We start from the raw sequence: 23,176 nt of genomic DNA on the forward strand, positions 1-23,176 counted from the left end.
TTTTTTACCTCCAAAATGAAATCTCACAGTTTATGCGCTGTATAAGACGCGCCGGATTATAAGGCGCGCGGTCAGCTTTGGAAAAAAAACGAAGGCTTTTTATGATCATTTTACATAAGCAGTGATTGAATCAAAACAAAACATTCATAATCATTTGCTTTCCCTTGAAAATTTCCAGATTTTACAGACCACTAAACCAACCCTAATAAAAACTCGTCAATTTGAAAAACATCTGATAAAAGTTTTGAACGCTTTTTTGAAATCATTACTCGAAAAAGCAATCGACGGAGTAATCGATGATCAAAATAATCATCCCTGCTGACACGGAAAATAAAAATCCGCGTCTTGGACAGATTAGCGGTAAACCGGTGCAGATGGAAACGACGAACTCAATAAAACAACCCCGCTATATGTTTAGCGCCGCCATTTGTTTCGCTAAATCCTGTGATAACATACTCTTATTATACACAACGTTGAAACATTAATGAGGCCGAGTGTGTACACAGATGTGAAGCTCGCAGATACGACTGCATTTTCCAATCAAAGCGGAGCTCATCTGCATTTCCTTTACATGCTTCTTGAGTAGATTTAAATTGCGGCAATATGGCAAAACCATGCATAATTTAAAAGGATAGATTTTCCAATGAAGGCAGACTGATTTTTTTTTTTTTTTTTTCCCCCCCGCATCGCATGAAGCCACTTTGGGCTTTGGAGGAGAATTACATCCGGGGGGGCTACGGGTCCGCCTCGCGCTTCTGTCCCCTTGACCTCTCGTCCTATTAAAGTTCATCTCGGAATTCAGCGCACGACTTGGTTTTGATTCTTTTCTCTCGATTGTTGCCTTCAGGCGTGTTTTTTTTGCAAGTAGATGATGGCGTATGTGTTTCTTTTCGAAGCAAATCGTCCGATTTGCAAATCGAATCGGCGTTTTACTAGAGGACCGTTCGGATTGGAGGATTTGGAATTTTGGCGTTCAGTAGGCAACGGGGGTTGGGGGGAAGGCATCTAAAAACATTAAAAATAGAGCAATTATGGGTAAAAAAAAAAAAAAAGGACTGAAGCATATTTGGGTCAATTTGTACCAAAATGGGTCGTTTAGTAACATCAGTGGTTTTCAAATATTTTTCAGTGAAATATGTTTTCAGCCAGGTAGCAATTACAGTGCAAAGAATTTTGGGGTTAAGAAATAACAAAAACAAAAAAAACAGGGCATCATTGTTTGATTTAGTCAACTTGAGAACCGCTCAAAATTAATTTGTATTCGTAAACAACAGCAAAAAAATCAACAAAAAATTTAGTCTTTTGGGTCATAGAAGAGATCTGTTGTCAAAAAGAAATAACTTGATTCTTAATAAATATTTGTCCACAAAAAATAATCAAGATAAAGTGTCAGCCCTGTTCTCAAAAAGAAACCATTATGAATAAATATTTGTCCACAAAAAATTAGTAAATTTAAAGCGTCCTCTTTGGACATTACAGTGGAGCTCTGGTCAAAAAAATAAATCATTAACTTAATTCGTAATAAATATTTGTCCACAAAAATACTTAACATAAAGTATCAGACCAGTTCTCTAAAAGAAACAATTATAAATATTTGTCCACAGAAAAATATTAAATATAACTCGTCCTCTTTTGAGATTACAGTAGAGATCTGGTCACAAAAATAAACCATTAACTTCACTCTTAATAAATATTTGTCCACAAAAACGAATCAACATAAAGTGTCCTGTTTTTACAAAAAAAATTATAAATAAATATCTGTCCACAGAAAAATATGAAAAATGAAGATTACAGTTTAGATCTCTTTACAAAAATGAATCATTAAAAAAAAAATCAACATAAAGTGTCAGTTTATTTTTTTATCGATAGCTTATACCATACAACTAATCAATTTTGACAAAATAATTAAATAATTTCAAATTAATTCATTTGTTCACAAAAATAGGCAAAATATTCACGTATCTGGATGTTGTTGCTCCAACTAGTAAATGTTATTTCCTGTTTTTGAAAATACGTCGAAAACTTCACTTCTTTACTGTTTCTCCGCACCATAACGATTCAAAATAAGTTCTCGATATTTCGTTGAAATAATACCCGTTAAAGCGTTCTTACCTATTTAACAAGCTTCCATTTGATAGACATGCAGTGGCCCCACAACCTGAGCCCAGACGTTTTATTAAGCTGGCTAAAAATATTGGACAAAAGGAGATGTCAGTGTCAGTATGACATAGAAAATGAATTCAACAGAGGGAGAAAATTGAGCATTTTTCTTACCACTCCGCTTTCGCCCTCATCATCCGACTGCTTCGTGGAACCTCGAGCGCACTTTAGCACAAGTAGGCCTTTTTTTTTGTTTGTTTTTTTTTTCTGCGCCGTCTTCGCGAGGGTTGAAAGCGAAGAATTTTGAAATTGAGGGCCGAGGCGCATGCGACAAGGTGAGGAAAGAGTCACATTGTCTGTGACTTTATCCGCAAAGGCATTTATCAAGTTTTATCGCCGTGTTTATACAAAGTATGCGCTCCCTTCCGGCCAAGGTTACGAAATGAAATAATTACAGTGAAAAAGTGATCGTTTGCACGAGCAGGTACACGACGGAAGAATGGGCCTTGAACAGAGAACATTCTGAAATGTTTGGGATTTAATACTGGCTGTGTGTTATGTGTAGACAGTGCATTTCCATTTTATTATGTTACTGACGTACTACAAAATGCAGTGAATAATACACGCAGTTTTGTATATGTTTATATATACACCGTTTTTTTTTTTTATTAACATGAGGAGCTATTTGTTTGAAGTTTTTAGGATTTTTACAATTAAAATAGATGTCTTATACTAAAAAAAAAAAGCAAATAAAAAATGTTTAAAAATTATTAAAATATCTAAATAATAATATATTATTATTAATAATATTATCAATAATAATAATAGTGTAATTATTTTAAATAAAATAAAAATTAAAGGTATATTATATATATATATATATATATATATATATATATATATATATATATATATATATATATATATATATATAATATACCTTTAATTTATACCTTAAATTATACCTTTAATTTTTATTTTATTATAATAATATATATATATATATATATATATATATATATATATATATATATATATATAAATATATAATATACCTTTAATTTTTATTTTATTATAATAATTACACTATTATTATATGTATATATATATATATGTATATATATATATATATATATATATATATATATATATACACACACACACACACACACACACACACACACACACACACACACACACACACACACACACACACACACACACATACATATACTGTATACATACATAATGTGATAATCGATTTCAAGGTCTTACTTTAAAACAATATGGGTTGTTTTATGGAACAAATACAAGGCGGAAAGACCAGAATGTTGTGCTGCCCGTGAGAATTTATTATTTATTTGGACATTTTTAGGTCTCGAAACGATTAATCGATTACCAAAAATAAACACCGATTAATCCAATAATCGATTTAAATGTGTTATTTTAAAACAATTTGGGTTGTTTTTAGGAACAAATACAAGACGGACAGACCAGAATGTTGTGCTGCCCATGAGAATTGATGAATTATGTGGACATTTTTAGGTCTTGAAACGATTACTCGATTACCAAAAATAAACACAGATTAATCCAATAATCGATTTAAATGTCTTATTTTAAAACAATTTGGGTTGTTTTTAGGAACAAATACAAGACGGAAAGACCAGAATGTTGTGCTGCACATGAGAACTTATTCAAAAAAAAAATCATAACTGCTTTATTTCGTGCCAAAGCACTTTGCGTGGTTACAAAACAACGTGAGCGCATAGCAATCGAGAAGAAGTTGAAGCGCCAAACATTTGATGCAATGAGCCTTGACATCTTATCTAAGCAAAGCTCTTCATGAGTCAGTGCTGTATGGAACCATTTGGACCAAAAAAAAAAAAACGGAATAAACGTACAACACCGAAACAGCGGGAACATGAAAAAAAAACGTCTTTATAAATCTGCCGCCTGATGCAAACATTCCGAATTTTATCCTTTTGCGACCGCGGTTATCTGTTGTTTGCGTTTGGTTCCAGTTTATCTTCCGGCTCTTCGGTCCAAGGTTCATACAACCGAGTCGGCCATCCTCCACAATATTAAACCTGACGCTTTCTCTCCTCCTGCTCCGCGGGGGCAATCGAACGAAAGGAGCTGGAGAATTATACGCATTTCATGTTATAGGTGAATTATTATGCATTTTGCATAAAAGCACATTGTGTATCACTGCCGGGTTCAATATATGCTCCACTATTCACGCGGCGCTTCGGATGGCTTAATCGAGCCGGAAAAAATATGTAATAAATCTGCTCGCGGTGCTCAAGCAAGAATTGTGAATTACTATTGGGTGGCGGTTCTCAAATGGGGGTACCGGTACTTATTGGGGTACTTGAAGGAACTTCAGGGGGTACTCGAGATTTTAAATTGAACAGACGTGCAAAAATCCTTTGAGAATAATTATTGATTAATTAGTTGTTTAAGTTCATAAAACTAATTTTGTGTTCGGTAGGTTATTCAAGGTCGTTATTGCAAAAAGCAAAATTACTAGAATGGATCCGTGCCACTTGTATTTTATTGAGCAGCTCCGGAAATTTTTTTTTTTTCATTACTTATAACAACGTTTATCCATTTCAACTTAAACAAAATGAATGCATGCAACATTTTAAAAAAGGAGGAACTATGATATAACACCAACTAGCAATATGGTATTTCATGTTCCAATCACTTTGCTCTTAATTCGAAAAGAAGCCTCTACATTTCCTGTCATGGCATGAAAATGGCTACATGATGAATGCATACAGCATTTATAAAAAGGAGGAACTACTATATAACACCAGCGAGCAATATGGTATTTCATATTCCAATCAATTTGCTCTTAATTCGAAAAGAAGCCTCTACTCTTCCTGTCATGGTATTAAAATGGCAACATGATTAATGCATACAGCATTTTAAAAAAGGAGGAACTACTATATAACACCAACGAGCAATATGGTATTTCATGTTCCAATCACTTTGCTCTTAATTCGAAAAGAAGCCTCTACATTTCCTGTCATGGCATTAAAATGGCAACATGATGAATGCATACAGCATTTTAAAAAAGGAGGAACTACTATATAACACCAACGAGCAATATGGTATTTCATGTTCCAATCACTTTGCTCTTAATACGAAAAGATGCCTCTACTGTTCCTGTCATGGCATTAAAATGGCAACATGATGAATGCATACAGCATTTTAAAAAAGGAGGAACTACTATATAACACCAACGAGCAATATGGTATTTCATGTTCCAATCACTTTGCTCTTAATTCGAAAAGAAGCCTCTACATTTCCTGTCATGGCATTAAAATGGCAACATGATTAATGCATACAGCATTTTAAAAAAGGAGGAACTACTATCTAACACCAACTAGCAATATGGTATTTCATGGTGCAATCACTTTGCTCTTAATTCAAAAAGAAGCCCCTACTGTTCCTGTCATGGCGTTAAAATGGCAACAAAATGAATGCATACAACATTTTAAAAAAGGAGGAACTACTGTATAACACCAACTAGCAATATGGTATTTCATGTTGCAATCACTTTGCTCTTAATTCAAAAAGAAGCCTCGACTGTTCCTGCCATGGCATTAAAATGCCTCCAAATACATTTGCTGATGCTTGTTACGATTTCATGTACCCGCAAGGTACTCAACCATTAAATCCTTTCTAAACCAACTATGAATTAGAAAAAAATGTGTCAGCGGTCAACCCTGAAAAGAGGTGAGTGCAATAACCTAGAAATGGAGAATTTTTTTTTGTTCGCAAGTAAACAGCGTGTTCAATTTGTCAGCGGACATGCATAGGGGATGAGCAGCACAACGGAGCGTGTGATGAGCCATATAATGTGCCAAACCTTCTCCGCTTATGCCAAACAGTTGTTTCTGCCCTCAAACATTTTCCCACTGCTTCCTCCTCTTCTTATCACTGGGAAACTGTGAAGACGACCATCACTGCCCTTGTTGCCTTTCGGGGTGAAAACGTGGCATGATAGGGATTCTTTCTCTAGGGAAATGGGAAGTTCCTTTTCCGTTGCTGGTTATCTATTTAGCTCCACGTGAAATCGTTAATTAATAGGAAGAATAGAACGACTTTAATGTCATTTTGCCACTGTAATATGTATCAGCGTTAAGATAATAGAGTTCACTGGACAGTAATTATCCTGCGTATACAATGTCTTATTCAAATAATGATTATTTGAATGATCGGGTAATTTGTCGATTAATCGATGAATTTGATTAAAAGTGTTTGTTGTTTGTATTATTAGCAATTAGCATTGCTCCCAATTTTGTTTTATACCTGTGTTACAATGACAAGAAATGTATTTAATTGTTTTAATTCAACGCAAAATGATCGGTTTGCGTTCATTGAGACAAAAATTTGAAAAAAGGGTTTTCTAGTTTATTGTTGGTGTTATTGATAAAAAATAGCCACAAAGAAAGAAAGTTGCTTGTCTTTTGTTACGTTTTTTCATTCACGATTTAATTTTCATTTATTAGGTTTCCCAATTAGTTTTTTTTCATTCATCATATTGTATGTTTGATGTCTTTTAGATTTTTTTTTTCCTTTTTATTATGCTTTTTTCCCTTTATTTTCTTTTGAATTTACTGTTTTTATTTCGGTTTTTCCTCAATTACACATTTTGCATTCATTATGTGTTTTTACATTTATTATACCGTGTCTTTTCCATAGTTGTGTTATCTTGTAATATTATGTTTCTTAATATATGTTTAAAAGCTGTAAAGCATTTTCTCACATTTCTCACTCACAAAGTTCAATCATTCGAAGAAGGTTGGCAAAAAAAAAAAAAAAAAGTGAAAAGTGACCCACATTATAGTGAGGGAACATTGCAATTACTGTTGACGAGCTGATTATCTGAAAATATGGGCAACATTTGTTTTTGATTAATTCAGTAACCGATTAGTTGCAGAGAATATGATTAATCGTTGCACCTCTCCTTTTTTTTTTCAAATTAATGTTACAGTGTCCGACTCCTGAAAGCGAGTGAAAAAAGGCGCTAAGGAATACTTTGCACCTTTGTGTGTTCAATGTTTTGAAAGCATGTGTGAAAACAGGTGAAACTGTCAATACTAGCATGACAATTAAACGCATTTACAGCATAAAAATAGACGTTGCGCTACAGAAGGAGGCGAGATGGATGCAACGAACCCGCACAAGCGCGTGCAAGGCCGCGTTAGTTTGTGAACATGTGTCTGCGCATGCACAGTTTGCCGTGCAAGGTTCAGCTGGACATCAAATAATGGTCCGCCATCAATCTCTGTCACATTGTCCACAGAGAGTGTGCGAAGGTGGCCGTGTGGGGGAGGGGGTGGGGGGGTGGGCAGGGGTTCTGTGACAGCCCCGGACTGCAGATGGGATGGGAGTATAAGCGAGGGAACAAAGGGAGGGGTTGCAACCTTTAGGACAATGCCAGAACGGCTTTGTTTGAGGATCCTATCAGCTGGGAGGTGTGTGCGTGCATTTTTCCAGAGATTGACATATGGACCACTCACATGGGTGCAGCCGCGGCATGTCATTGAGCAAATCTAATCAAAAGAGAGCGGCAGGAAGAATATTATCCGGCTTTTGTTGATGTTATTGTTACGATATGTTCCCTCGTTCAAAGCCACCGTGACACCGTCTTCAAAATTGTGTCAGTCAACAATCTGTGTCCTCTGTGTCGTTTGCAAGCGGGGATTTGCGTGTGTCTTACTAAATACACATTTTTGACACGTGTCGTCGCTCGTTTTAAAAGGGACTTCAATGTGCGGCGAGAAAATATCACTCAATTTTCATTTTCGGACGTAAGCTTGATTTTCTTGAAGCGCATCACATGCACACACACACACACACATATATACTGTGTATATATATATATATATATATATATATATATTATATATATATATATATATATAAGCAAATAATATTTTTTAAATAAGTGTCTATAGATTCATACATACGTATATTATATATTTATAGATATATATATATGCAAATAATATATATATATATATATATATATATATATATATATATATATATTATATATATATATATGTGTGTGATGTGTGTGTGTGTGTGTGTGTGTGTGTACTTTATGTGTGTGTGTTTGTGTTGTATTCTATATAACATATTCTATATCCTATATAACATTATACATTTATTAATATGATACCATGCATGCAGTCATGCTAATTAATATCATGTTGCATTTTAATGTTAGCATTATGCTTAAGCAGTATTTGTTTGAAGAAATTTAAATATTTGATTAAACACAATGCATATTTCATTCTATTTTGCTGTTAAGCCAATTTTGTGGTAAACTAACTGGGAGCGACAAATAAACATAATTTGTTGCAATCATTTGCATACGTATGTAGTGAAGATTGCAGGATGGAGAAAAGCCTCTTGAATGCGTTCAAAGTTTGAAAGCTACCTAAAAATAAGTTTTGTGTCCTCAAATAGGGTTAGCAGTTGAAAATTCATGGACTGTAATTCACTAAATCACAACTAAGTCATAATTGCAGTAACCTTGATTCAATCGAAAAGCTAAACATTCATACTTGATAGATTTCGTTTGATAAATGTATATTTTTGTAAAGTTACATTTAAAGTACTTTACAGACAGCGTCGAATACTTCCCATCATTTGTTTACAATGAGAAGTGATTTTTTTCGTCTGATGGGCGGTGTATTATGGGCTCGCCACCAATCAGCCGCGGGTTTCTGATTTGGTAGGCGGGACTTGCATCTCCGTCAACCAACCGGCGCTCACTTTTCTCAGCGCGTGGAGAAGTTAGCGCTGTAGTGCCAGTCTGGTCCGTAGCCACGATGGATACAATACCATGCCTTTTGATCGTCCTGCTTTCTTTAACAAGGATACAGGAAAATAACGGTAACTACTCTTAACCTACTCTTTGCACTTGTTCTAGTTTTTTTTCACATATTCCCACTCGGTTCTACTCTCGCCGGCGAAATGTCTTTGTTAAAGAAATCCCAAGAAGCGGAGTGTGTCAAACTAAGATGGCGCAGGGTCGCTGGCTAGTCTGCCGCTGCCTGTCTGTGGAATGTTTATTGTCTAGGGGGGAGGAAAAAAAAAAAGAAGAAGAAGCGAGGTGCTAAAAGTCAGCCTTGTGTTTAAGGGGGACGAGAAAAGCTGGTGGTGGAAGTTGAGGTTTCTTTTGTCAGCTTTTTCTTCCTGCTTCTTTTTTTTGGGGGGGGAGTAAAAAGAAGTACGTCCGGAGTGTGTCCGGTTCCTCAAAACGCAAAGTTAACTGTGCTTGGATTGTTTGCTTATTTGTCAAGCTTTGGTTGTTCATTTACTTCGCGGGGGAACGTGTTGGGGGCAAATATTTGAACAAAATCACCGCAGGGATGAATGACCCCCACCGCCCCCATTTTTTTAAGTTATATTTCGATTTTGCAGGAATTCACTTGTTGACATTCCTGATTAGTTTCTTCGTTCAGGGTAACGAATCAGTTTTGCTTCATCACCCGGAAGTTTATTAAACTTCAGATTTTTTTTTAATTTTTTTTTTGCATTAATGTGCCAATGTATGGATGGGTGCGCCAAATAGTGACACATTTTCCTTAGTAGCGTTACTTCATCCGCCCTAGTTTACATACATGTCCACAGTGATGCGATTTTTAAGCGTACCTTGCATTTTGCTGCTGTGGAATTTTGCGTTTCTTGCTCCTCGTGTCTTGTGAATGGAATGCGGTTGAAATAACAGTGCACGCCTAATGCACTGTGCAGGTACTAAAACACACACACACACACACAAAAAAACATGGAATAAACCCAAGTGATTCTTAGCCTGGGAGGTAAAGAGAATTAAATGAACACAACGCAATCCATCGGCTTATCCGCATCCACAATTGTTGCCATGTAACACACCCATTTGCAGTATTTTACCGATTGGCTAGTTTCATTAGTTAATATGCACCCCCAAAAAAAGAAGTCCTATCTTAGGAACATCCGATTGTGAGCTTTTCTATGGACTCAAGCGATTTCTTTGTGTGTCTTCTCTTTGTGTAGAGAGCATGAGTGGAGCGGGCGCATGCTTTTCACGCACAGCATCCATGGGGGCTGATCACATCCTCCCCATGCTAAAAGCGGAGCCGTGTCCTCACATAACACCCCGCTGCCTCGGAATTAGGGGCGGTTATCGAATTGATACGTCGGCTTTGGGACACGGCGAAAAAAAAAGGGGGGGGGCAAATTCCACCTTCTTTGTCCCGCAATTGGATTGTCACGGTCCATCTGATGAAAGGGGGGGACGCGTTCTTGACATTCGTCAAGAATCGAAGATTTTTACATGATAAACGCACGCATGAACCAGAACAAAATTTCCACGCTTTTTAGCGTTCCTCAAAAGAAAAATACTGTCTTGCCCCTGCAGCTTTCACGCTTGTTAACGGCGTAAAGCCTCGTGCTTGTCTTTATGCTTATGTGTGGGGCTTTACACACACACGGCAGAAAAAGCGCCACACGCATGCAAACATTGGCAGCGGCGTGAATTAGGTGGTGTCACTAGTATTGCGAATGGCACCCCGAGTAGTTGCCAGCTGATAGGCAGCGTCCTTGTTCCCCGTCACCCTCTCCTCTCTCCGTCTACCGCCCGCTAGGCTCATTTGTCAGTTCAACATCACATGATCCTCCCCTCGCCCCTTTTTCAGAAGAATAAATAACGGTCCGTGACGAGGTGTCAGAGATGCCGCTGCTTGCGAGAGTTCGGATTTCGACCCGATCTGTTTCGGGATGCTGATCGAAGTTCCGCTTTCCGAAAAGGAGTTTCACGCTGTCGCCGCGACATGCGAGAGATGCGGCGATTCATCGGCAAAATAATCGAAATAATCCTTTGAGCTTTACATCAAAATAGGGCTGCACCATTATGGCCCAAATAATAATGATTTAATAATAATTAAATAATAATAATGTTGAAATCACGATTATTAATCACGATTATTCATCGTATTTGGTCATACGTGTGTATTTATTGCTCTTCTTTTAAACAAGCAGTATATAAACAAGGCTTCAAGGTTTGACACTAACAAATAATAACTAAAATAAATAAAGTAAATAATAAACCTAGCAAAAAACTGGCACATAGCTAATTTACTTGCTGAGTGCAAACCAATGAAAAAAATGAAGCCTGCTTCAAACTAAGCACATTACTTACTTTTAAGCAAATTTTATGTGTCAAAATGTTATTATCGGTCATTTCAAACCGAATTTATTTCAATTTTGCGTCTCAATTGACGCTTGACTCTATATATAGGAATCAGGTGAGAAACTCAATGCCATTTCACACTGGTAAATAATATATTAGGGTGAGAAAAGCAGAGGCTTTTATCCCGCAAACGTGGGAAACATTGCCTCCTGGTGGTAGAATGACAAAGTGCTTGATTTTGTACGTATTAGGAATCAGGTGAGAAACTCAATGCCATTTCACACTGGTAAATCATATATTAGGGTGAGAAAAGCAGAGGCTTTTGTCACGCAAACGTGGGAAACATTGCCTCCTGGTGGTAGAATGATAAAGTGCTTGATTTGACATGTACAGCAGCAGGCTTTTTAAATGTTAATATCGCAGAGGATCATATTAATTAATCGTGGCGGCCAATATCGTGATCGCGATTAAAATTTAAATAATTGTGCAGCCCTACATCAAAAGCATTTGAGATAAAAGGGGAAGCATTGAAAGAAGAAAGAAGACACCAGGGAGCTGAAACTTCACCCAGATGGCCACAAAGTTTGACATGGCTCGACCTCTTAGTTATCACACTACCAGGATTGTGCCATCCCTTTACTCAAATACCAAGCTGTGTAAGAAAATGACCGCAAAATGTACAAAATACTGCATAAAAATTCACCTGTACGAATAATCTAATTAATTTGTTACCGATTAATCATCACGCCTCTAATTCATGTCGCTGTTGTGTTAATGTTGTTCACAGTTGGATTTGGGTGGCTTCAGAGGATTTTCAAATTTCAAGCTGGCACTCTTTTGAGTTTGTTTATGTCTGGGCTAGAGTTTGTTACAAAAACGGTGGGCAGAAAATATGATGTGCTTTGCTGATGTCTTGCTGTACTTACGCAAAAGTAATTAGTTTGTTCTCATGGAGGCAAAATCATTTTCACCTCAGAGTCTGAAATGGATGATTTGGCCTTTAAAATTTATTTAAATGTTCTCACTCATTTTCTATTTTGTGTGTGATGCAAGACATTTAATTGATTTTGTGTGTGTGTGTGTGTGTGTGTGTTATTGTGTGTAGCCGCTGGGCATTCAATTTTCTGGCTACTATTTTTTTGTCATTGTTATTTTACTTTAAAATCGCTTTGTGTGCAAACAGATGATGATTTTCTCATTACACGTTGTTGTGTTGCTGTCACTTGTGAAACGATTTCGATGCCAGGGGGTGTCCAAACGTTTCCTCTCAGGGATGCATTCAGAAAAATAGAAACGCATAAGGGCGGCGTTAGCTTTTATTTTATTTGAACTCATTATGTCCCCCGTTTGTTCGCATGGAAAGGCAATAATGTTCCTGGGTCATTTTGACCCGTGGAACATTTAGTCACCAAAACATGTTCAAAATGTGTAATCCAGATCCGGAATTTCATTTTAACCAGAATTTTATGTTGATTTCTCAGAAACGGTATTAACATCCCTGGGTCAGTTTGACCCGGAGGCATGTTTAATTATCCGAAAATGTCAGAAATTCTTTGGAAAGTGACTCACAAAGTATTAGTTCAATATTTACATTAGATCTGTGTGTTTTTTTTATTTCTTTGCAATACTAATAACATCCTGGGTCAATTTGACAGACAAGTCACTCACAAAGTATTAAGTCAATATTTAAATTAGATCTGTGTGTGTTTTTTTTTTATTTCTTTGCAATCGTAATAACATCCTGGGTCAATTTGACAGACATAATTGAGAAGCACTTTGTTAAACTGTAAAAATCAGTCAATCAAGCAAGTAATTACATAATGTCTATATAATGTTTTTGTTTTTTTTCCTCGCACTTCCACTATCAAACCTCTACTTTTTTAGATAGCATTGCGGGCCGCAAATGGCCCCCAGGACGTAGTTTGGACACCTCTGGTCGATCCCTTTGGATATGATTTATTGGCGCATGTATCAGTGGATGCTGGTACCATTCCAAAGTTCTTGAATGGAGTGTTTCGTTATTCTCAATAGTATACACCCCCTCTAAAAATTCCGCCAATTTTCCTGCATCAATATTTACAGTTTGATTTAATCAGCACTGCACTACTCTTCCGTTTTTTTTGTTTTTTTTTTATTGTTCTGCGGGCTGCCGGAGAAATGCAAAGCATTCATGTGACCCCGCATGCCCGTTGTCCTGGCTCAAGGAACCACAACTAATTTGAGAGGCTGTAGCTGTGCCACCAGCCATCCGATTCAGAGGCAGCAAAGCGTTAATGAGTAACCGCCTCGCTCTGCTCTTTTTATGAAGAGAGCGCGGAATCGCGAGTAATTAGGACCGCGATCGCATTTTACGGAAACTACCGCGTTCAAAATATTGAGGTCTTAGTGAACAAATTGAGGTCTTCGTCAAAGTTAATTCACTTGGGGTTTTTTTTGTTTTGTTTTTTTTTCTCGATAGTGACAAGTCGCTGTCTGTCATTTGTCCGCAGCTTGCAGACAGGCTCACAGACATCAACAAAGCCGGTCTGTAAAAGACATTTGCCGAGACTGATGAGTCAACGTATCTAGTTGGCAAACACACAACAGAGACTCATTTGTAAATCTGTTCTGTTTAAACATGCAGGTCTACTACGAATAGTTAGTCACGCGTGTACGAATGCGTGTTTACACCCTTACGATTGTTCTGCGACGTACCCGGGGTGTTTTTTGCTCTTCTTCTTTGGTTCGGCATCAAATCGCTCAAGGTTCAAATCCCACGATCTATTCCAAAGAAAAAAAAATCAAATACACAAAATAGAAATGATTGCAAAATGAATTAGTAGGTCTACACATATATATATATATATATATATATATATATATATATATATATATATATATATATATATATATATATATATATATATAGTGTAGCATAACCGCAATTTGTTATCCACATTTCACATTTTTTACTGTAATAATTGAAATAACAAATTTATTTTATACACCACATGAACTAACTAGCATTAGTAATAGTTCTTTTAGCTAGCTTCGCAATTAGCATTAAATACATCGAGTAGGTCATGTAATTTATGTGCTAGCATAGCAATCATGACATTAGCCTTATCATACATAAGATTTTTTTTTCTCTTAATAGTTTAAATGAATAACCTTAAATGAATTATGTACACTTTGAATTGTATTTTTACAACCATAATGAATTGACTAGCATTAGTAATTGTTCTTTTAGCTAGCTTCACAATTAGCATTAAATACATCAAGTAGGTTATGTAACTTATGTGCTAGCATAGCAATTATGACATTAGCCTTATCATACATCTCATTTAATTTTTTTTCTCTGAATAGTTTAAATGAATAACCTTGAATGAATTATGTACACTTTGAATTGGTTTTATACAACCATAATGAATTGACTAGCATTGGAAATAGCGCTTTATCCTAGCTAGCTTCACAATTAGCATTAAATACATCAAGTAGGTCAGGTAACTTATGTGCTAGCATAGCAATTATGACATTAGCCTTATCATACATCACATTAATTTTTTTTTCTCTTAATAGTTTAAATGAATAACCTTAAATGAATTATGTACACTTTGAATTGGTTTTATACAACCATAATGAATTGACTAGCATTAGAAATAGCGCTTTATCTTACCTAGCTTCACAATTAGCATTAAATACATCAAGTAGGTCATGTAACATATGTGCTAGCATAGCAATTATGACATTAGCCTTATGTTAACTGCATCAATTAGCATAGATCACATTTCAAAAAACACTAGGAGGCTAATATATTGCATAGATTGTCAAAACATGACGCTGCTGTCCCTTCTAAATGCTTGCAAACAGAAAGCCTAGAGGTACACCCTATAGATGTCAAATTTAGCCCATGTCAGGCTCATTTACTGCCATTCAAAATTGAAAATATTGTCCATTTTGGACATATTGAAAGTCAAATGTTTTATCGTGCGTTTCCCTTGATTTTTACATTAATCCTTTCAACGGCAACTCGAATTTTTTTGTGTTGACACCCCAAAACCATCCGGGGGCGCTAGTGGCCAACTTCGGGCATTTGCAAGCCTTTCAATGACTTTGATGATTGGCTTAGCCTCATCATGCAAAAATCTTCAAAAGTCACAATCCTCTAATTATGACATAATTATAAGCTTTTGAAAAATCTCCAGAGACCCAATGGTTAAAGGAGCTCATCATTCGATAGAAAAGAGCTCCTCTCGTCACTTCCTAATGATATTGTGTGAACAATGCATCGGTAATGCGAGGCACTGATTATAGCTACTGCGTGTTATTTTCCCTGGGAAGGAGGTGTCTATTTGTGGGAAGCATTTATTTATCTTAAGTGGATGATTCACCCTGCAGCTAATTGGGGCACATCCGCCACTAAGGGTCTTTTATTCTAGCATATTTTGTCCGATTTAACTGACCAGAGGAGTATGAGAAAAAAAAAAGAAGATTGCACATAATTCTCCCATGCAGTCACAACAAAGTCATAAATTAACCCCGTACTCTTTGTGATACCACGACGTGAGTTAGGCGCGCATTTAAGCTGCTAAATTGCCCCGTTTTTCGGTGTGTATGGTCACCGCCGTGAATGTCAACTCTGACGTGTGCAATCACTTTGTTCTGAAAACAGCAAAGAGGGAAATCATATTTGGAATTGCGAGATTTGGCTTTTGACTGGCGCAGCTGTCAGGGCGTTCGCCTTTTAACCTTTTGATCAAACTGCTCCATATTCATCAGACAGATGTACGGCCCCAGTCCCCTCCCATTCTCAAATTCTATGGCCAACCTCTCGCTCGTCTTTGTTCTGTTAACAAAAAAAAAAACATCTCACATAAAGCTAGTGCGGTTTCATGTGTGATGCTAAAGCAGGTGCAACTCGCCGCAGTGTTCTCTGAGGGAAGTGTTGCGCAATCTGTACCTGCAAGCAAAGGACTACGAATGTTGAATTTTGAATTTGTTTCTTCAAGAACAGGACTTATTCAAGTTTGAAAATGTACAAGAAATAGGGTGGCAATTAAGAATTTTGAAATAATATTTTTGTTGTCAAAAACATGATATTAATTCAAATTGACTTGAAATATGCTGACGCTAATTATGATTTGGTTTGGTCTGAAAAAGGCAAAAATATTGACCATTTCCAACTGAAATTTTGAGCATTGGGACAATATGAAAAAAGTTAGCCAAGTGATTCCTCAAATGAGCCACGGGTTTTTTTAAATTAAATGTTAAAAAAAAAGGGGGGAAAATGTAGGAAGACAGAAAATAAAAGCAAATCTTTGGAAATATTTTATTTGCTTTAAATAATTCTGCTTGAGTGGGGAACTACAGAAATCAGATAATTCCTTCTAAGAGGCTGAAATACCAAGGATTTGAACATTTAAAACTCGGTCTCAAACCGATTAATCAATTAAAAGGGATTATTGATTCATTTGTTAATTGATTAGTTGTCGATTAATCGATTGCAACTCTACATCTTTTATACATTTCTTACCTGTATTAATTTAATCAGTATATGCGTATCACCAGCCTAGCATAATTTTTTAAATAATATTTCCATAAGTTTTGGGAAAACAAGAAAAAAAACACTATTTTGACAAAACGTGAACGTTTTATATGGTAATAAAAAAAAACATAATTAGATATTTTTAAGGAAGTAAAAGAGCTAATGAAAATATGCTTTTTAATACCCTGCAATTCATTTCCAGTTACCCGGTGTCAAGGACAGTATCTGGTCTTCTGACCCCGTTCTAGTGTGAGACCCAATTTAGTTTACACCACGCCGCTCAGCTTTGGCTCGGGCAAGGACAAACAATTCAGCGGGCAGATAGCTCCTCTCCCCCTTCTTGCCCCGCACGAGCAAACGCACAGGCTTTGCCCAAGCACATCTGGTATAGACAAAGAGGCGGCCATAATGAAACGGCGGGGGCACGGAGGTGACGCTTTGTGGGGCCTTGACCTATGGAAATGACTCTCAAAGGTCAAAGGTCTTGTTGGAAGAAAGGGGGGAATGCTCACTAGCTCCCATGAATGATCTCCGGAATGAAATGGGGGTAGGGCAACAAGCTTGGGGGAACTACGAAAATACACTGTTTTTGTTATATCATGTATATAATTTAGTGGGCCCCCGATTTATGAGATTAATCCGTTCCGCGTACACTTAAATAATATCATAAATAAAAAATATAAAAAGGATTTATTGACTTTTTATGGCCATGTTCCCTAGTATGGGTAGGCTAGGCTAGCTTAGCTTTCTTTGTATTTCTTGATTAGCTCCAACTTCGTTTCCATATAAATCATCTTCTTTTCTCTTTAACATCACTAGCAATCTTGGGACCCGTCACTAGCATCTTAAAGTTTGAATTAAGCACTAAAATTCATAATAAATGAATTAAATATTCATTAATTAAATAATAAATGCGCCGACCAATAGTAGACCAGCATCTTCGTGACCTCATCACACTGACCAATAGTAGACCAGTATTTTAGGGAGTCGAGACCCCGACCAATAGCTGGCCGGCATTTTAGTGACGCGTTGCAGAGGAGGGAGTTTGACGCCAACAGAAAATAAGAGCAATTACCTAAAAACGCCTCAAGAGGGAGGCAAAAAAAAACCCACAACCAACCCCAGATGTCATGACAGTTGTTGATGTTAATCATAAAGTGGGATAAATGCCTTAAAGAGGGGACGGAAAAACAAAGTATTCCACATCATAACGTGAAAAAAAAAGTAAGCCAGGGACGCCGTTACCCGGGGGTCCACTGTATTTTCAAATCTACTTCAAATGTCATTAACCCTTATAATTACATGGATAGCAAGTTTGTTTGCCTAGCATGCGCATAAATTTGTGTTTTTACTTAAAATTGAACACTTACATTTGTCTTCTTTGAAGTCACGTTTTGGGAGCCATCTTTTAAGATCCAAAAAGGCCACGGCGGGGATGCTAAGGCTCATGCTTTGATTTTGATTGGTAGCCTCCTCCAATCATCTCCCAGAAGCGACCTCATGAAAATTCTGCGAATTTTTTGGTCTACACATGCAAACAAGTTATCTCCTCCAATATGCTGCTGAGGTCCAAAGGGGTTAAGACCAAGAACTCCTCCCTATCCTCCATGCATACCAAAAAGGTTAAAAAAAAACAAAACAATGTCTGATTACAACACACATCTCAACATGTCGACAGCAGTTATTGTAATCAAGAGTAATTATCCAAATTCTTCCGATTAATGCCAAAATCAACAACGATGTTTTCGCCTTACGGGAAAGCATTTCGTGACTGCAACGTGAGCCGCGCGAGAGAACAGCAGAGACGCTGTTAATTTTAGGATAGGTGTTTGAAATGTTATACTTTGCACTTCTTGCACATCCCCGGGAAGCAAAGCATTGAACATTTCAGATTCTTTTGAAGTGCCTCCTGTCAAAATTGGGCTTTTAAGTTTTGGAGGCTTGAAAGGGAGCTTTGTTCCTCTGACACGTCTCTCCTTGCTTTTCTCGCGGGAATTTATTCTTCAAATCAAACTCGTCTGCAAAAAAGAAAATTGGCCCAACAAGGTGGAATGCTCGTTATAACTTTTTACCGGGACAGTTACAGGGTGAAATTTCAGCTCCTAGTGGTTTCATTCTCTTTGATGTGAAATGCCTTTAATGTGAAGATGAAATGATTGGACAAAAAAATGGTTCAGGACAGACACCACTTTGGACAATTTTGAGGGAAAAAAATGGCCGATAATTAAAAAAAACAAAAAACAAACAGTGCATTTCCTATTCGAGTCTGCATTTTTCTCAAATTCTTGGTCATTTTCGAGCATCTTTTTCTATTTGTACATACTGATTAAAATCACATTTTAATTTAGTTAGTTAAAAATCGTTAAAAACAGCCACAAGGGGGCGATATATTATCGAATAGTCATGAGTACTGATATTTTGAAAAAGATAATTATCCACCCAATTCCGATAACTGATATCGGTTATCGTCCATCCCTGATACATTTGTTTAAATTTTGAATCAAATTATGCTGTTACCAATTTTGCCTAATTTAGCGACGCGACAATTAATCAACAACTAATGGATTTAGCATAAAGGCAGACTGATTATCGGCAAAAATCCGACAATAATTTTGCTCATTTTCTGACATGCCAAACCAAGCATCCAAATCATTAAAAAAACATTGCAAAATCAGTTTGAAATAATGGAAGACACCAGGGAGCTGAAATTTCACCCAGATGGCGTCAACGTGTCAAAACTCAACATGGAATGAACACTTAGTTATCACACTACCAGAAGTGTGCCATCCCTTGGCTAAAACACAGAAAAAAATGAAGTGGAAAAAAAATGACCAAAAATGGCCAAAATACCGCACTAGGGTTAATTAATTATTAGTCGTAGCCCCTTTGTCATGAAAAATGCCGGTTTGAATTTTCTCTTTGGCATTTGTGTGAGCATACCGATGCATAATCGACCTCATTAATCTCCAACGTTCAACATAAACTCTCGCCACTTCTTAAAAAATGACTGAACCGATCACCCCATTGATTGTGGTAATTCGGTTACTGCCCGGCATACTTAAAGGCTTTTTTTTTTTTGTGCCTGCGTTGGTCCTCGTAATGCATGCGTCAAGGCTTGGTGGAATTAAATTCCTATTGATTCATGAAATATGAAACCGAAGCCATGTTTTTTTTTTTTTTTAATATCTCCCGCTCTTTCCTGCGAGGCTTGGTCTTTTAATTTCAAGAGCCTCGAAGGGATTCTGGAAATAACAATTGGTCAGAGTGGCATTAGGTTTATTGATGTGTGAACAAGATTATGGAAAATGCTCCTAATGAGAACCCTTACGATTAAGTTAGTTTGCTACTTGCTACAAAGAGGTTGAGGATATTAGCCAGTCATTTCTTTTTAGTGCTTGTGAGTTAGCGAGCGAAGCTAATAATTAAACTAATGATTCATAGTTTGACGGCATCCAAAATGTTTGTTTATGTGTAAAATAACACTACAGTGCTGTTTGATGAAAATTCTCAAATCAATCTACATTCTGAATAAGCTTGTCAACAATGTTTATTGCTCAAAATGCTAACATATTGCTAGTAATGCGCCCCTCGCTTTTGTCGCTGTGCCAGCTAAGCTAACTAAGCTAGCGACTTGCTACAAAATGATGGCATGGTGATAACTTTAAGGGTAAATAATAAAACAGAAAAAAATATTAGGATGAGTTAGGGCTGCATGATTATGGCCAAAATATTAATCACGATTATTTTGGTCATCAGGTGAGGAACTCAATGCCATTTCACACTGGTAAATAATATGTTAGGGTCAGAAAAGCAGAGGCTTTTGTCATGCAAATGTGGGAAACGTTGCCTCCTGGTGGTAGGACGACAAAGTGCTTGATTTGTAGGGTTAGGGTTGAATCATACTTTCCAAATGTTAATCAGCTTAATTAATCGACTGTGCAGCTTTAGTATGAGTGCAGACAGAAGTAGACCAGTGCCTGACGAATGACGGACTAGAAACAAAAAAAGTCAAATGTCGCTCTCTAATGGTGGCTGACCGTTGGGCAAAAATACACCGACGACCCATTACAATTTCGCCTGGCTTGAAAAAAACCCACAGACGATGACGAAAAGGGGGCGGAGCTCTGACGAACGTCGGACCAGCAAAAAAAAAAAAAGTAAGTTGCCCACTTTGACGTATTGAACAGTGAGTTTAGAACTGCAGTGGAAAGTCAATTAATTTTTCGGAACTGTGTGTGATTTGGGGGAAATAAGCTTACCTTTGTCGGGTGGAGCAAGCAGTAATTGCTACAGGAAGTTTGAATCAGAAGCATTTCCTGCCCAATGCTCTGAAAATGAAGATTCTCATGACTCACAAAGTGGGTAACTAAAGAGGAAATAAGATTTGTTTGGCATAGGGAAAAAAAACAGGAAAAAAAACGGCCTTTTTTAATGTAATCAGTTGTTAGCACTAGCCTAGCTTTTCGTCAACGGTACGTCTCGTTGAACTGAAATAATCGGTCGCGAGTGCAAAGTTTTAATAGCATGGATTTACGGGTAGCCGTAAAAAGATTTTAAGAAGGGAAAGTGTAATACACAGTTTCGCAGAAACAGAAGAAGCCTTGGGAGCAATCTAGCAGGATTTTGGTTGATGTTTTGTTTGTTTAGTCTGCTTCTCTAACTGGCGTCGTTCAAAGCTTTGTCTCAGATTAAGTCGATCGTGTTATAAAACCGAGACTGGCCTTGTCCTTCTGCCATTTCATATTTTTCTACGGACTTGAACTTTGGAATTAGAGGGTCATCGTTCAAGTCCCACTGTGGAGGGAAAAAAAAATGAAAGCTGCCGATGAATAAATAGCAGCAAGATATTGAAAATGATGCTATACCGCTTCTGGTCCACTGTTTGCGTTTTTTTCTGTATTTTTCTGTTTCCTTTAAAATTGCCTCCTACAGTGGACCCCCGGGTTACGGCGTCCCTGGCTTACGTTCTTTTCACGTTACGATGTGGAATACTGAGTTTTTCGGATCCTCTTTAAGGCATTTATCCCGCTTTACGATTAACATCAACTGTCTTGACCTGTGAGGTTGTTTGTGTTTGTTTTGCCTCCCTCTTCAGGCGTTTTTAGGTAATTGCTCGTATTTTCTGTTGGTGTCAAACTGCCTCCGCTGCAACGCGTCACAGCAATACTGGTCTGGTATTGGTCGGCGTCTCAACTCCCTGAGATACTGGTCTATTATTGGTCAGCGTGATGGGGTCATTACAATGCTGGTCTGCTATTGGTTGGCGCACAGGTTCACAAAAATGGCTGCCTAAAGACTTGATCTCGCGTGATGTGTTTTCAATATCGTATTTATTATGCATTTTAGTGCTTAATTCAAACTTGAATTGGTTATGCATGATTCCCACGATTGCTAATGATGCTAAAGAGAGAAGTAAGATGATTTATATGGAAACGAAATACGAGAAAGCTAAGCTAGCCTAGCCTAGGCTAAAATGAGGTGCCGTTAGCTGCAACATCTGTACGTTTAAAAAAAAAAAAAAAAAACATTTTTAAGTTACCGTTTATTGGAGGCACCCATACTTTTGGCCTTCCATTTTGGGAAAAAAAAAAGTGTGTCTTATATTTTGGGAATTATAGGAGTTAATGTGACCACAAAATTTTATTTTTCATTGCTCAGTGGGATATGGGCTTTAATTTCCTTAAAATTAATCAAATGTGCCTTATTTATTCATTTTGGCTTTTCATTTCATTAATTCCAATTCTTTCTTTTAGTGACCGTATTTTTCTGACGAGAAGCCATGTGGGATTACAGTATAATGCTTATTACTGCACATTGAGTAAAACAATCGAGTACTGCAAATATGTCAAACTTTAAAAAACTTCTGTTTAACTCATACATAAGGTGCACAGGTGATCAGTAGATTTTGTCATTAATTTAAAGCAATGAAATGTGCCTTATACACCATAAAAATACGGAATATTAATCGTATGATATAATAAAATGATACATCTGTCTGGAAATGATTTCTTAGCAGAAATGCATCTTAATAGGACTAAATCTAGTACCCTAAAAAGGAAATTTCCAAAGATAGACCCTTATCATTTGATGTTCCTATGGTCCAGTTACTTCCTGTTTTTATTTTTTTGCAGTGTGATTTGAGTAGTTCCGCTTTAATGACACTTCCACTTCTCACAATGTGACCTTCTGCATACTTTTGAGAGAAAAAAAATGCTTCCACTATTTCGCTGCTGTTTTTCTATTACGTGTAAACCGGGAGCATTCGCGAGTGAATCTTACTTGGCGTTATACGGAAATTATTTTGCTGTCTAGACCGGTGTCTGGGTGTGTTTTTTCTCTCGGTACGACAGGCTGGA

General features: G+C 37.0%; 1 protein-coding gene and 1 long non-coding RNA gene across 3 annotated transcripts in view; one reads left to right on the forward strand and one right to left on the reverse strand.

Annotated features, from left to right (window-relative positions):
* The window catches only part of LOC148407917 (uncharacterized), a 34,132-nt gene extending 12,358 nt beyond the window's left edge, over positions 1–21,774 (reverse strand). For both annotated transcript variants that reach the window (XR_015868711.1, XR_015868710.1), the window contains exons 1-3: positions 18,191–21,774; positions 13,991–14,056; positions 9,781–9,882 (exon numbers count right to left, since the gene is read on the reverse strand). This is a non-coding gene — a long non-coding RNA (uncharacterized LOC148407917). The remainder of the gene's footprint in view (positions 1–9,780; positions 9,883–13,990; positions 14,057–18,190) is intronic.
* The window catches only part of tgfbr1b (transforming growth factor, beta receptor 1 b), a 32,122-nt gene continuing 17,864 nt past the window's right edge, over positions 8,919–23,176 (forward strand). The window contains exon 1 of the mRNA XM_088442006.1: positions 8,919–9,018. Coding sequence (XP_088298132.1) covers positions 8,955–9,018 — 64 coding nt within the window. The 5' untranslated portion in view covers positions 8,919–8,954. The remainder of the gene's footprint in view (positions 9,019–23,176) is intronic.

This window comes from Hippichthys cyanospilos, chromosome 19, assembly GCF_059441005.1.
Source record: "Hippichthys cyanospilos isolate Australia breed blue-spotted pipefish chromosome 19, RoL_Hcya_1.0, whole genome shotgun sequence".
NCBI classification, from domain to species: Eukaryota; Metazoa; Chordata; class Actinopteri; order Syngnathiformes; family Syngnathidae; genus Hippichthys; species Hippichthys cyanospilos.